Here is a 17,210-nt window from a genome sequence, read left to right on the forward strand (position 1 = left end):
GTCTGTACACATCTGAACTGCATGGTTATTTCAGGTTAAACCAGCAAGCCTGAGCTGTTAGATTTAATTATTGCAAATTAATCATGTTAAGCCAATGCTAAAAGTTCTCTTAAGTGTAGAATTCTGTTTATGACATGAAAAATTTCATCCTGAAAAAAATTAATTTATCTCCACTGCTTAAATAGTAACAATTTTCATGAGCACTAAATAAGAAAGCCAACTTTTAAATTTTAAAAAACTACTCAGAGCTCCAGTCTACTGTGCCAATGGCCAAGAAGCCCATGAGTCAGATAAACTATAGCATTTTTACCCTTCCTAAGAGTCATGCTATCCAATCCATGTCCTCGGGCTTCCCTAGCAGCTCAGTTGGTAAAAAATCCACCTGCAATGCAGGAGACCCAGGTTCAATCCTTGGGTGGGGAAGATCCCCTGCAGAAGGGAATGGCTACCCACTCCAGTATTCTTCCCTGGAAAATCTCATGGACATAGAAGCCTGGTGGGTTATGGTCCATGGAGTCGCAAAGAGTTGAACATGACGGAGCTATAAACCACCACGTGAGATGTTAGATTTGTGAGCATGCCATTTTACCTTATCAACTGATTCTACTGACAACTGCTAGAACTAGAAGCAAAACAGTGAGAAGGCTGTGTGAGAAACGAATAGTTGGCTCACAGGGAAGGTTATTCCTAAGCCATTTGGAAGCTCTTCCTATCCATCTGAACATGCATATCCAAGACAGATGAGAAAGTGCAGAGAACTGGAAACAGAATTCTGACCCCAGATCTATCTACTCAGTGACATCAAGCATACTGAGCTTCTAAAGCTCCAGCTCACCATTACAAAGTGGTTGGTGCTGTTCAGTCGCTCAGTTGTGTCTGACTCTTTGCGAACCCATGGACTGCAGCATGCCAGGATTCCCTGTCCTTCACCATCTCCTGGAGCTTGCTCAAACTCATGTCCATTGAGTTGGTGATGCCATCCATCTCATCCTCTATCGTCACCTTCTCCTCTTGCCTTCAATCTTTCCCAGCATCAGGGTCTTTTCGAATGAGTTGGCTCTTCATATCAGGTGGCCAAAGTATTGGAGTTTCAGCAGGAGTCCTTCCAATGAATATTCAGGATTGGTTTCCTTTAGGATTGACTGGTTTGATCTCCGTGCAGTCCAAGGGACTCTCAAGAGTCTTCTCCAGCACCACAGTTCAAAAGCATCAATTCTTCAGTGTTCAGTCTTCTTTATGGTCCAATTCCCACATCCATACATGACGTCTGGAAAAACCATAGCTTTGACTAGATGGACCTTTGTTGGCAAAGTAATGTCTCTGCTTTTTAATATGCTTTCTCGGTTGGTCATAGCTTTTCTTCCAAGGAGCAAGCATCTTTTAATTTCACGGCTGCATTCACCATCTGCAGTGACTTTGGAGCCTAAGAAAATAAAGCCTGTCACTGTTTCCATTGTCTCTCCATCTATTTCCCATGAAGAGATGAGACCAGATGCCATGATCTTTGTTTTTTGAATGCTGAGTTTTAAGCCAGCTTTTTCACTCTCCTCTTTCACTTTCATCAAGAGGCTCTTTAGTTCCTCTTTGCTTTCTGCCATAATGGTGGTGACATCTGCATATCTGAGGTTATTGATATTTCTCCTGGCAATCTTGATTCCAGCTTGTGGTTCATCCAGCCCAGCATTTAGCATGTTGTTCTTTGCATATACGTTAAATAAGCAGGGTGACAATATACAGCCTTGATGTATTCCTTTCCTAATTTTGAACCAGTCCGTTGTTTAAGGAATCTCAAAATCTATTACAAATTAGACCACCAGGTAGCCTACTACTGAAAAGATGCTTTAAATTTAATGTTCTCATTTCAAGTAACAAACTTCTCATGTCGGATCAAGTTCCCTAAGGGTGAAGATTAAGGCATTTTTCTATTAAATATTAAGCAAAAAATAAAAAAAAAAAAAACCACCACCAAAACCTGTCCACCAAATCTAATAGGACAGCCAGCCTTTCTTCACTTTCCACCATAGGGTATTCTGGCCAGAAGGGGCTTTTAGAGCGATGGGCTTTTATACCCATGGCTATTCAAATGCTACGGTGACTACAAATTCCTGCTGGATGGTTCTATGGCTCATCAGACAAGAGTATGTTTCACAGACTATTAGAATGTGACCAATCAGTCTCTCCTTGTCTGAGGTCCGAATCTGAGGTGAAACACTCTCATACACTTTTTGAATGCTAAACTTAAATACTGCAGGATTAAGAAGTAGGTGTTCTTGAGAGTCAGCAAGAAGGACTTCTTTGTGCTTAAAAAAAAAGCAAAACAAAACTGGCAACCAAATACAAGATATAGGATCAAGGTTAAGATTAGATATGAAGCAAAAAATAAAATGAAAATATGCCCACACTGTATCAAAACCTTTGGCCTAATTTTTTTATTTCTTGGCTTTAATATCTGAGGTTATTGATATTTCTCCTGGCAATCCTGATTCCAGCTTGTGCTTCTTCCAGCCCAGCGTTCCTCATGATGTACTCTGCATATAAGTTAAATAAGCAAGGTGACAATATACAACCTTGACGCACTCCTTTTCCTATTTGGAACCACTCTGTTGTTCCATGTCCAGTTCTAACTGTTGCTTCCTGACCTGCATACAGGTTTCTCAAGAGGCAGGTCAGGTGGTCTGGGATTCCCATCTCTTTCAGAATGTTCCACAGTCTATTGTGATCCACACAGTCAAAGGCTTTGGCATAGTCAATGAAGCAGAAATAGATGTTTTTCTGGAACTCTCTTGCTTTCTCCATGATCCAGCGGATGTTGGCGATTTGATCTCTGGTTCCTCTGCCTTTTCTAAAACCTGCTTGAACATCTGGAAGTTCACGGTTTACATATTGCTGAAGCCTGGCTTAGAGAATTTTGAGCATGACTTTACTAGCGTGTGAGATGAGTGCAACTGTGCGGTAGTTTGAGCATTCTTTGGCATTCCCTTTCTTTGGGATTGGAATGAAGACTGACCTTTTTCAGTCCTGTGGCCACTGCTGAGTTTTCCAAATTTGCTGGCATATTGAGTGCAGCACTTTCACAGCATCATCTTTCAGAATTTGAAATAGCTCAATTGGAATTCCATCACCTGCACTAGCTTTGTTCGTAGTGATGCTCTCTAAGGCCCATTTGACTTCACATTCCAAGATGTCTGGCTCCAGGTGAGTGATCTCGCCATCATGATTATCTTCGTCATGAAGATCTTTTTTGTACAGTTCTTCTGTGTATTCTTGGCACCTCTTCTTAGTATCTTCTGCTTCTGTTAGGTCCATACCATTTCTGTCCTTTATCGAGCCCATCTTTGCATGAAATGTTCCCTTGATATCTTTAATTTTCTTGAAAAGATGTCTTGTTTTTCCTATTCTGTTGTTTTCCTCTATTTCTTTGCATTGATCGCTGAGGAAGGCTTTCTTATCTCTCCTTGCTATTCTTTGGAACTCTGCATTCAGATGCTTATATCTTTCCTTTTCTCCTTTGCTTTTCGCTTCTCTTCTTTTCACAGTTATTTGGAAGGAAAGTTATGACCAACCTAGATAGCATATTAAAAAGCAGAGACATTACTTTGCCAACCAAGGTCTGTTTAGTCAAGGCTATGGTTTTTCCCATGGTCATGTATGGATGTGAGAGTTGGACTGTGAAGAAAGCTGATCGCCGAAGAATTGATGCTTTTGAACTGTGGTGCTGGAGAAGACTCTTGAGAGTCCCTTGGACTGCAAGGAGATCCAACCACTCCATTCTAGAGGAGATCAATCCTGGGTGTTCATTGGAAGGACTGATGCTAAAGCTGAAACTGCAATACTTTGGCCACCTCATGCGAAGAGTTGACTCACTGGAAAAGAGTCTGATGCTGGGAAGGATTGGGGGTGGGAGGAGAAGGGGACGACAGAGAATGAGATGGCTGGATGGCATCACCGACTCGATGGACATGAGTTTGAGTGAACTCCGGGAGTTGGTGATGGACAGGGAGGCCTGGCGTGCTGTGATTCATGGGGTCGCGGAGAGTCGGACATGACTTAGCGACGGAACTGAAATGAACTGAACTGGACTGGCTTTAATATGTTTTTGATTGGATATACAAGGAGCTTCTGTTATAGAAGAAAAAGAAAAAAGCAGAGAGATTTGGTTTGGGATTAAGAGGTCTATTTTCAATCTACTAACAAATACAACCAAGCAGCCTCTTTGTTGTTGTTCAGTCACTCAGTCATGTCCGACTTTTTGTGACCCCATGAACCGCAGCACATCAGGCTTCCTTCACCATTTCCTGGAGCTTGCTCAAACTCATGTCCATTGATTCAGTGGTGCCATCCAACCACTTCATCCTCTGTTGTCCCCGTCTCCTCCTCTCTTCAATCCTCCCGACATCAGGGTATTTTCTAACAAGTTGGCTCTTCGTATCAGATCAAAGTATTGGAGCTTCAGGATCAGTCCTTCCAATGAATATTCAGGATTGATTTCCTTTAGGATTGACTGGTTTGATGTCCTTGCAATCCCCCCTCTCAAGAGTGTTCTCCGACACCACAGTTCAAAAGCACCAATTCTTTGGCACGCAGCCTTCTTTATCTACAATATTGTACTATTGATGGAATAGTTAAAATTCACGTGGGCCAGAGATTTCTGAAGTGGGTAAACATAGACACACACAAACTAACAACCCAAAACAGAAACCTAGGAATGAAACAGACTATCCAGCAAAAGAGCCATTTAAGTCCTATATACTTAAAAGCATTAGAAAAATATATATCAGAAAAACTAGGTTTTCTGCACCAGAGTAAACCTACTATACTTCCAGCAGAAAGACATTCTCATTATAAGCAGGGACTGGTATTGGGGTTTATTATAATTCTATAGTCAGAAAGTTTGGCTGAATTGAGCGTAATCCTCAGTCGCATCTGATTCCAGAGTTACGAGACAGATTAACGTGAATTAAAACAGGGCAATTGAAAGTAACTGAAAAAAGCCACGCTCCACTGACAGTGGATGTCTGAGACTTACCCACTAGCAAGCTCTTGTTTCACATAAGTGAAATTAAGCATGGATTTTAACTAGAGTCTATCTATATCAGTGGTTTTAATGAGGATCCACAACTCCTAACTAAATAAAAATGACAAAGTTAATTAGAAAACCAGGGCTTGCAGTGTGGTTTACTGCTGCACAGATTCATAATCATATGACACAGAAACTGAGAACACCTTGGGGGAAATTACAGATTTTATGCTTTGTAGAACTTTCTGGAAATAACCTTTGTTCACATTTTGAAAGGTAATTTCGAATTTTTCCCCCTCCTCCCAAATCAGATGTCTTCGTAAACAATAAGTCTGTGAACTCTTATCTGGATAGTCAATCATTTTGCATTGGAATCTGTAGATCAGTAAGCAGAGATGGTGGCTGGGGCTGGTAGTAGATTCAATCACAGGAGCAGGTAGCTTCTTTTAGGTTTCTGAAATTTGGTTTTCTAGGAAAACATTTCTTCTGTTGAATTTCCTTGAATTTTGGTGGTGGGTGGGAGGAGTATGGTCAAAAGATTATTGAAACGATAGCTTTGTTACAACAAAAATTATATTTTATTTCAGTCTCTCTGATGCAATTAAATAAACTTATAGATATATTAACTTTTAGGTCTGAGACTAAATTAATGCTGAGTGTGTGCGTGCACGCATACTGTGTGCTCTTTGCATATTGCTGAATTTGAGGGTGAGTCATCTAACGCGTGGTACTTTTAAACTCCTATCACTTGGAAATATTTTAAAATAATTTTTGTATAGTATTTTTCACATTAAAATTAAGAAATTTTCCTATTTATGGAATAAATACCCCAATAAAGACTTTTTAAAGAAAAAAATGGTATCTGGAAAACCAGGAGCAATGAGCTACAATCAAACTGGCAGTGGCACAGTTTTTAAAATGGTAATGATATGCCATATCCAACTGATTAACATTTATTTCTGATAAATATAAACAAGGAAAGTAATCAGTATAGTTCTCCCAAGCCACTTATAGTCCCTAATTCCCTAGACTATTAAACTTAACATACAGAAAACTTTTAATCAGGAATCACTCAACTGTATTTATTGACATCATTTAACTAACACCAAGCCTGTCTAAACCCAGGAAGGGCTAATGGAATTTTTTGCCTTTTTTTTGATTATCAGTCATCATTTAAAAATCATAGTGCAATTGTTTCATGGAGACACTAATTTTTTTTAAACAAAATTTTCCTCCATTGAATTTCAACATCAGTAAACATCACAGCATAATCACTGAGTTGAATATAATAGAAAAAATGTTCACTCTTTTCCAAGACTTGCATTGTAAAAGTGCATGGCGGTGCAATAAATCCTGGATTTCTCACAGAAGACTTAAATATCCCTGGCTATAGCTGGGGGAACAACACACTTCACACATCCAACCATATGCTCACGAATGAGCAAATATTCTCTTGCTTGCATACTCCGGAGCCTAAAGATACTCTGCCATTGTCGGGAAACATAAAAGCTGAAGGCCACCTGGAGGATCTACTGCACCCTGAGCAGCAATTGTAGTTTTAATAAAAACTGTAATGACTCATTATGGTAAAAATTTACACTGATGAGGCTCCTCCGCACATTTACACCATTTAGGCACACAGTTTTTAAAAGTTAATTGGCACAGTTTTAAAAGAGAGTCCTAAAGAGAGAAAAGAATTGAGGCCAAATAGCAAAGGAGACAGGTGAGACTGAAAAGGATATACAGATAACGTGACGGCCACAAAATTTTATTGCATTTAAGAATCACCTGGGAAGCTTGGTAAAAATGCAAGTTTCCACATTCTACACCCAAGAATCCAGATTTTGTTGTTCTAGGCTGGAGTCAAGAAATGCGCATTTTAAAATACATACCCAAGATAAGATGCTGATGCAGGCAACTCACACTCTCTATTTTGAGACAAATACTGTAACGCCAGAAAGCACTGGAAGGCAGAAGGCCTTCTAGACCAACCACACTTCCTTACCAAAAGGCAAGACTCAAAAGTCATGTGAAAAGTCAATTCTTAAGAAAGACAAAACAGAGGGGAAGGTAGGCAAAGAGAGAAAAAAATCAATCATACAAAAACTGAAATATAAATCAAAGGAATAGGATAGAAAACCCAGAATAAGACCATGCACTTACAGTCCATTAATCTATGTAATCTATGACAAAGGAGGTAGGACTATACAATGTTGGAAAGACCGTCTCTTCAACAAATGATGCTGGGAAAACTGGACAGCCACATGTGAAAAAACGAAATTAGATCATTCCCTAACTTCATACACAAAAATATGGTCAAAATGTGTTGAATACCTAAATGTTAGACCAGACACTATAAAACTCTTAGAGGAAAATACAGGCAAAACACTCTCTGACATAAAGCGCAACATCTTTTTTAATCCATCTCCCAGAATGATGGAAATAAGAGCAAAAATAAGCAAATGGGACCTACTTAAAAGCTTTTGCACAACAAAGGAAACAATAAACAAAATGAAAATACAGCCCACAGATTGGGAGAGAATATTTGCAAATGATGTAACCGTTAAGGGATCTACTCCAAAATTTACAAACAGCTTATGACGCTTAATAGTATCAAAATAAACAACCCACTTAAAAAATGGGCCAAAGACCTGAACAGACATTTCTCTAAAGAGGACATACATATGGCCAATAGTCACATGAAAAGACGTTCAACATCACTAGTTATTAGAGAAATGCAAATCAAAGCTACAATGAGATGTTACCCCATACAGGTCAGAATGGCTAGCATCAAAATATCTAGAAACAACAAACGCTGGAGAGGATGTGGAGAGACGGGAACCCTCCTATACTGTTGGTGAGAATGTAAATTAATGCACCCACTATGGAGAACAGTATGGAGGCTCCTTAAAAGCTAAAAATAGAGCTGCCATATTACCCTGCAACCCCACTCCTGGGTTTATACCCAGAAAAAAACAGGGCCCCAAAAGATACATGCAACCCAACGTTCACTGCAGCACTGTTTACAATAGTTAAGACATGGAAGCAACCTAAATGTCCATCAACAGAGGAAAGGATAAAGATGTGGTGTACATATATATACACACACACACAGATATACACACAAAGGAATATTACTCAGCCATTAAAAAGAATGAAATAAGGCCATTTGCAGCAACACAGAGGGACCTGGAGTGTCATACTGAGTGAAGTCAGACAGAGGAGAAACATCATATGACAGCCCTTATATGTGGAATCTAAAAAGAATTGTATGTGGAATCTAAAAAGAAATAACATAAATAAACTTACTTACAAAACAGAAAGAGACTCACAGACTTAGAAAATGAACTCATGGTTGCCAGTGGGGAAGGGGTAGTTAAGGACTTTGGGAAGGTCATGTACACACTGTGATATTTAAAATGGATAGCAGAGTACATGGAATTCTGCTCAATGATATGTGCCAGCCTGGATGGGAGCAGGCTTTGGGGGAGAATGGATACATGTACAAGTATGACTGAGTCCCTTCACTGTTCACCTGAAACTATCACAGCATTGTTAATCGGCTATACCCCAATACAAAATGTTTTTGGTGTTAAAAAACAAAAATTTTTTTAAATTAAATTAAAAAATAAATCAATCACGGTGAATTATTCTTCAGTTTTGAGAGGGTGCCATAATATTTATATTGCCCAAGTCATCAATTCATGAACAACTCCAGTGTTAAATTTCCCAAATGGAATTAAAATGTATTCATTTATACAGCTGTTGCTGCTGCTAAGTCGCTTCAGTAGTGTCCAACTCTGTGCGACCCCATAGACAGCAGCCCACCAGGCTCCTCCACAGAAGTATATTTAAATGCCTATGTGTGGCAAGCATCAGTTCAGTTCAGTCGCTCAGTTGTGTCCGACTCTTTGCGACCCCATGAATCACAGCACGCCAGGCCTCCCTGTCCATCACCAACTCCCGGAGTTCACTCAAACTCATGTCCATCGAGTCGGTGATGCCATCCAGCCATCTCATTCTCTGTCGTCCCCTTCTCCTCCCGCCCCCAATCCTTCCCAGCATCAGACTCTTTCCAGTGAGTCAACTTGTCACATGAGGTGGCCGATAGTAGAAATTAAAAAAAAAAAAAAGAACAACCCTTACCCCCACCCCCAGAAAAACAGGCATTGTTGTTAACGGTGCACTCAACCTCCACACAAAGAGAAAGGAGGCTCTGGGAGTAGAGTAGGATGAAAGACATGTGTCATTAAAGGCAAAAACCATTCTCTGGGGTTCATGGCGAGGAAAAGCTATCTTCCAGATTTCATTAGGGAGGAGGTGAGCATCAGAGAAGGCTTCATGGTGGTGGCATTCACAATAGCTCTTAAAAGGCAGACAGGTTTTTGGGGGAGTCTTTTTTTTTTAATTGGAGGATAACTGCTTTACAATGTTGTATGTATGTGTGTGTGTGTCCCTCCCTTTTAAGTCACCCCCATAACCCATCCATCCAGGTGATCACAGAGTGCCAGGCTGGGCTCCCTGTGTTATACAGCAGCTTCCCACTAGCTATCTATTTTACACATGATAAGGCAGACAGGTTTTGAACAGGATTCTCCATGTGCAGGAAAGGACATGAACAGAATGTCTGAAAGTCAACTGAGAGACCTTATGAGAATGTATATAGCTCATATTAGCTTCCACTGCAGTCCTAACCAGTCAGCTAGGCTGAAAATCTCTCAAAGGAAAATCATATAAATAAATGCAGAAACACATCTCCCTTCTCAGGAAACAGAAATGCCAACATCTGGTTCTCAACCCCACTTAACGCGGGAAAAAAAACAGACATATGTTGTTACAAAGCAAGGAAACGGTGGTATTAAAAACCCAGCAAAGAGCTGTCAGTGGGCACTTTCCAAAAGGCAGCTGCCAAGCACTTCCTCTCCCACGTTCACTCACCGTCACACCCCAGATGCTAGATCAGGCCTTGCAGATCCAACGTCAGTAGCAGGAGTGGCTGGGCAGGAAAGGTTAACTGGCCAACTGAACATACTCACCAGTGTTCCTTCTATTGCTAAGGTCCTAACACTTATTCAAGACAGACTCAAAAATATCATGTATCACAATACCTGAGAGAATTCAGAACTTTTGCTGTCTTTGGTACATATGAGTTTGTTTTTGTGTTTTCTCCCCTTTGCTTCTGTTGCTGAGAAAACTTCTGATGGACAATTCCTGAGCTAGGAGGCTAAGGAAGCAACTTTCTCAGCTGTCTCACTGGAGGTCCACCTTTGAAACAATTGTGTTGGGTACTCAGATCTGGTTTATTTCCACCTGTCAGCCAGTCAGGAAAGAGAAGCAAATTCATACACGCATCTTGTCTTGCGTCTTGTAAAGTTAACTCATATTTTTAAAGCAACATCCACCCAAGGCCTTGCCAATCTTAGTTCCGACGTACATCAAGTCTAAACGTACTTTGTTTCTTGCCTAAGGTAGTGCTGCACTGAAACTCAGCTGAAGTGCATTTACGATTTCAGACGACAAACACTGCATTGAAGTTCTGCTCCGGTTCTGCGTGACAGCAATCACTCTATGTCATTACACTGGTCTCGGTCTAAATTCTGCTTTGTGACGGTTCGTGCACTAAAGACAGATTACCCTGAAGCTGGGTACTGAAGATTTTTTTGGTAACACTATGTTCACTACATTATAGTAAAAGTCATAACATTCACTGCTCCATAACATATACTATTGCTTTTATTCAGATTTTTATATTGCCCTAAGCGTTTACTCTGATTCAAGAGGAAATTCTGATAGAGAAAAAAAGGATTTTAAAAACTATTTAAATGTTAACTGTTTTATATTATGGAAACTGAAAAAAATAAACAATCAAGAAATCACTCAAACTTCTATATGGCAATGTTCTACATTGAACTGGACTATAGTTTAGTACAACCTTTTTGTCAAGGGAATATATTTCATATTTCTAAAATGAAACTTGATTTCTGTACTCTTGAAAGTAAGATTCTTAAAATAGTAGAATCCCATATAGCCTTCTTTAGAAAGTGTTATGAGATATTTGTATATTTCAAGGTGGTATATGTTTATCTCTAGCTGTCAACTATATGAATGTAGAGTTTGGGGAACTGGAAACATAGCATTTAATAAAACAAAAATCCTGGCCTTCAAAAAACTTATGCTGAAGGGAAGATCCTATATAGTTAAAAATAAATAAATAAATGAAATACAGCTTAGTAGATGGGGAGAGATTAGGAAAAGTACTTTAAGGATGGGGGTGGAGAGTTGGGGACAGGTTGGAATTCTAACTAGGTCAGTCAGGAAAGGCTCCTTTGAGAGGCAGCATTTAAGCACCAGGAGATACCCAGGTGAACCTGGGGGATGAGCATCCTGGCCGAGGGCAGAGCAAGCACAAAAGCCAGCGTGGCTGGGGTGACACAGGGAGGGGGGCAGTCAGAGAGGGAAGACGCCTGAGAAATGACAGGGGGCAGATCACACAGAGGACTGTAAGCTGCTGAGATACGCGATGGGAAGCTATTACAGAGTCTTATTTAAAGCATTAATGTGATATGGCTTACATTTTTTTATTGAGATGTAATTCACATATCATAAAACTCACCCTTTGAAAGGGCACAATTCAGTGGTTTTTAATACAGTCACAAGGTTGTGCAACCACTTCTAACTCCAGAACATTTTCATCACTGCAAAAAGAAGCCCTCGACCCCCAAGCAGCCACTCCCCTTTCCTATGCCCCTCTCCGGCTCCAGCAACCACAATCTACTTTCTCTACAGACTTGCGTATTGTAGTCATTTCATATATATGGAATCATAATGTGTGTGGCCTTTTGTATCTGACTTTTTACCTGGATCTCTCTGGCTGCTGTGATGAGAACACGCTGAAAGGAGGCAAAGCCAGAGCAGGGAGACCAGTGAAGAGATGAATGCAGTATCTCAACTGAGAGATGAAAAGAGTCTGAAACAGGGCAGGAAGTGAGATGGCAAATAACGGCTGGATCTCACGTCATTTAGACAGGCTGGATATCGAGAATGAGAAAAAGAAAAGGAAAAGACAACTCTTTGGTTTTTGTCTCCATTCTAAAAAGATGGGGCTGACACCTACTTAGGGTGCAAGGCTCCTGCGGGTTGCAGACTGAGAGGAAACCACAGGGGCACGTTTTTGGAGACGTCGATTAAATCTGGGATGGTGATGAGCCTTCTGTGTCAAGATGCCAAAAAGAGAGATGAATATGAGTCTGGAATTCAAAGGACACATCTGGGCTAGAGACAGAAATGTGGGAGTTTGAGAGTGGGAGACATTAACATCATGAAACTAGATGACATCATCAAGGATGTGAGTGATTAGAGCAGAGAGAAGAAATACCGTGAACGAGTCTATGGACATGTCCATATTTACAGATCAGAGAGATGAAAAGGAATGAACATAAAAGACTAAGAAGAAAACACAAATAAGGTGAGAAGACCAACAGAGGAAAGAGTCTTAAAAATCAAATGAAAACACTCCTCATGGCGGAGGGCATTGTCCACTCTGCCCAGTGCCGCTGACAGATCACTGAGAATTAGCCGCTGGATTTAGGAACATGTCAGGCAGGCAGTCACAGTCCATGCTCGCCCTCCATCCTGTTCACTCTGCTCCAGCCATATCTACCTTCGCATTTGCCATTTCATCTGCCAGGTGTATGCTTTCCCCAGATACGGCTCTGAGTGGAGTGAGGAAGTCACAAGTCTGACTGGAGTGGGTTCAAGAGACAGTGGTAGAGAAAGAAGCGAAGTCAGCAGCAATTCTTTTGAGAAGTTCACTTGTAAAGGGATGAAGATAAACAGCTGAAATGGGAGGTAGAGTCAAAGAGAGAGCTTTAAAATGGGAGACATAAAGACATGCTCATGTGCTGGTGGGACAAATCAGTACAAAGGGAAGAAAATTATACCAGAAGGAACACAGAATGGCTCAGATAGGGGACAGAATTAAACACATATCATCTGCTCATCAAATAGTCAGCAATTAAAACATAAACCATCTACTCATACAGGAAAAACAGATAAGGACAAGTTATTTTTTTCCAGAGACACAGAAACCACTTAAAGTGATCTGGATCCATTCTTCAAGGCTAAAGATGTCGGATTTATTGCACACACAGGGTCAGATAGATTCAGGCTTAGGCTCTAGGGTTGGAGTCACAAGATCCAAGTTCAAGGACCATGATAAGTTACAGTATCCCAGAAACTTCTTTTGACCTCCCTCTTTTGTTCATAAAATACTTATTAAAAGCAGCCAGTCCTCTCTACCGTGTGTAATTGATACAATGATCAAATGAAATATGCAGACATGATCACTCTTAGTTGCGCTGTCCCTGTGAGGTATGTTCAGTGCTACTAGGCAAGGAACAACTGCGCACCCTGAGTCTCACTCCAACACTCTATACTCCAGTTCCAAGAAGGGGAAAAGGCAAAATGAAAAACTGGGGGAAGAATAAATAAAGCATCAAAAAGTAGAAGCTTTCTGGTTATATATTTAAACCACACTCAATAAGCTAGACATGCATTATGCCTTAATTTCCACTTTTTAAAAAAACTCAACAACCAAAAATCCTCTGGTTTAGATTCAGCTGAGCCTGGGGCAAAAAAAAAAAAAAAAGAAGTACACTAAATTTGACTGTAGATCTGAAGCAAGATCATGCTTAAATAACGATGTGACTTAATACCAACCCATGAATCTCTTTTATTCTCCACGCTACCTGCCACCTACCAAGTGAAAGTGTTAGCTGCTCAGTTGTATCCGACTCTTTGTAACCCCATGGACTGTAGCTCTCCAGGCTCCTCTGTTTATGGAATTTTCCAGGCAGGAACACGAGTGGGTTGCCATTTCCTTCTCCATGGGATCTTCCCGACCCAAAGACTGAACCCACATCTCCTGCATTGCAGGCAGATTCTTTACCATCTGAGTCATCCACCTGCCAAGATCATGTTAAATAAAACGACTACGTGCTCCTTGACTTTTTGTCAAATGGATATTAGCAGGTGTTTAATTTTTATCTGTTAATTAATTTTTAATTCTGCCTGCTTTGTGTATGGATCATAGCTGTCTTTAAGGAAGATACTGTTTACAGGGTATCTTGATCTAGCCATTAATGTTTCATTAATTTTTGATTTCTTCAAGTAAACTAAAACACAAAGGTATGTGCTCACTTTTTCAAATGAGAAAATCAACCTTTATTAAAGAACAATTAACATGAAGAATTCTGATACGGAATTTACAATAAATGACAAAGCTGAACTGACCTTATTACTCAGCTCCCCCTCACATTTGATCAGAAAACTAAAGAACTCAGCTAGCCATGGGAACCTCACAAGTCTTTAAAGTGTGAAAGACAGACTATATGAGAAAATACATACACACACGCACACACCCCTGCATGTGTGTGTGCGTGTATGAATGTCACTCTCCTTTAAAACATGTCTATATAATCATATACACCACTTGGCAGAGGAGTCAGTTTCCTTGTGGGGACTTCCCTGGTGATCCTGTGATTAAGAATCCACCTGGCAATGCAGAGGATATGGATTTGATCCTGGTCTGGGAATGAAGATCCCATATGCCATGGAGCAACTACGCCCATGCTGCAGCTACAGAGCCTGCGTGCTCCAGGGTCTGTGCACCCCACTGGAGAGGCCGGGTACCGCAACTTCGGAAGCCAGCACACCACAACTAGAGGATCTGCACCACAAAGAGAGACCCTGCATGACGCAAGGAAGATGCCAAGTGGTGCAACTGAGACCTGATGCAGCCAAGTAAATATTTTTTAAAAAGAGCTTCTTTGCAATATCAATGTGTACACTTCCTGTGTAATTAAGAGGAATAAGAGCTTACTTTTTTCTAATTATAAAGATAACTATGTATCTTTACATTTATGAATACTTGTATACCAGTAAGTTAGATACTGATTCTCTAGTCAGAATTTCAACATCTCACTAAAATCCCTATGACTCTTCTTTTACATAAAACAACTCACTTTGTAATGATGTAAATTACAAAGATTCTAAGAACAAATTATTCTGATGGGTAAGTGTATCTACCTCAAGCTCCAACTTAGTGACACACTCCAGCATTATTGAGGAAGAAATTATTTTAAGTAAGTGATTTTTCTAAATTAGCTTTTATCAAAGTATAGTTGCTTTCCAATGCTGTGTTAGTTTCTAGCTGTACAGCAAACTGAAGCAAAGTATAAAATATTTCATACTTAAAAAAATGATATAAAGTGATTTTTCTTTAAGTTAAAGCCTATCACTTAAGGGGCCCAAGTCATTTTAAGAATTGGTTTTGATTTGACTTTAAAGAAAGTTTTATCATAACACTATTATAGTATTATAATTATATAATTAAAAATATAATGAGCATAATGTCATAATTAACACTATTAAAATATTAACTCATCTCAATTACTTAGGGTCATCATTACAAATATGCAGTAATAAGCTACATTATAAGATCTTCATAAATTCAGAATTTGTTCCAGAATATGGATCCCTTCACCCTCATCCCAGGTAGATGGAGGCTACACTTTTTCTTAGATGACACTGTCTGCCTCTTATAGCTTTTCTGCCTTCCCTGCCTTGGCAGGAGGCCAGCAGTCATTTCTTGCTCCTATCAGCGTGTCTGTAGCTAGCAGGCTCCCCTATTTTCATGCAGCTTTTTCTTGATTCTAAAAAGTAGCAATAGTAGAAAAAGCCACAGTCTCAAAGTGTGGTGGTTCTACCACAGCCCAGCTGCAGGCCCTCGACAAACCACTGAATCACTTTAGGAATTTGTTTCCTTATCTACACAATGAAAGAACTGGACTGAATGATGGTTAAGTTATATCCAACCTTGAAACTTCATAATGAATGAATTTGTCTAAGAGCTAGAAGTACACCACCTAAGTTTATTAGAACTGTGTCCAAACAAAGAATAGAGAAACTCAGAGAAAGGACCTCAGAAGTTTCCATACTTTTGTGCATGGAATTTACAGTATCTTGGGCTTGCTAGATCATGGACTTTTCGATCTTCAAGGTTCTTTGTTTTATCTCCAGTAAGTGAGGTTTTGCATTGGATAAATCATGTCTGGACAAATGGGACAGAGTTATATTAAGTGCTTTTGGAGCAGAAAATTAAATATGACTCTTAAATATACTTCTTTCACATAAAAGATAAGAATTCAAGAAATTTTCAGAAATTCACAGAATTATTCCCTTATGAAAACTTCTGTTTCTAAGTGCATTTCCATTTGATATATAAACAAAATGCATGACACTACATGCATTAAAAAATGACTCACCTATAACTACATCATGCCCATCAACCAAGCCAGCAGAGAAGAGCTCCTGAGAAACGCCATCTGCAGTATCTGCCCAAATGTGAAATGAAGGTGGATCAGAAACCACACAATAAAAATTAACAATCTAGTACAATGTAAAATATATATACTTTTCATTTAGAAAAATCATCCATGTGTATTTCAACAATTTAGATTCTATCAGGAGGAAAAATCAGAAGCAATGTGAAATACATTTGCCACATACAATTTGTATTCTGTTCTTTGTTCAACAGAAGTTCTACAAAATTACTGTTTTATTTTTGGTGAGCCAAGAAACTTTTTCCTTTTGTCTACTACCTGAATTAGTCCTCAAATGCACCTCTAGAAGTTAGTTCATAACTGGTCCCTATAACAATGCTTTTCTTTCTTGCCAAGGTTAATTCCAGCCACCATCAATCCTTTCCTATCATTAGTAGCTACTGAGTTAGAATTTATGGCAAAGGTTGAAGAGGTACCATTTGATACAACCTTATATTTGGTACAAACAGCTTGTGAGCCTGTTGGACTATTAAGATGAGCTATTTAAATGATTGCTATTAAGAAAATCCTTTAACATGACATTGATCATTCGATAGCAACAGACTCATTCTCTTAGAAAATGTTGCTGAATAAAAGAATGTAGCTTCTCAATGATAATTGACAGGGGTTAGCAATCTCATAAAGATGAGATTGAACAGGCTGCAGCAAGTGAATATAACAGAAATTACTTAATTGAGAGGTTATACATGAACATGACAATAGTGAGGAGTCTGAAGACTTTGTAAAGGGAAATTGATAAATTGCCACGTGCTCAAAGAACCATTATGAACCTTGATGTTTTCACAAGGGAG

At 39.6% G+C, this 17,210-nt stretch overlaps 1 protein-coding gene across 2 annotated transcripts in view; it reads right to left on the reverse strand.

Annotated features, from left to right (window-relative positions):
• Positions 1–17,210, reverse strand: part of STK39 (serine/threonine kinase 39) — a 329,969-nt gene that overhangs the window by 48,528 nt on the left and 264,231 nt on the right. For both annotated transcript variants that reach the window (XM_055397331.2, XM_055397329.2), the window contains one exon: positions 16,342–16,410. In XM_055397331.2, coding sequence (XP_055253306.1) covers positions 16,342–16,410 — 69 coding nt within the window. The remainder of the gene's footprint in view (positions 1–16,341; positions 16,411–17,210) is intronic.

This window comes from Moschus berezovskii, chromosome 2 (assembly GCF_049115385.1).
Source record: "Moschus berezovskii isolate FMDL1 chromosome 2, NW_MosBer_1.0, whole genome shotgun sequence".
Lineage (NCBI taxonomy): Eukaryota > Metazoa > Chordata > Mammalia > Artiodactyla > Moschidae > Moschus > Moschus berezovskii.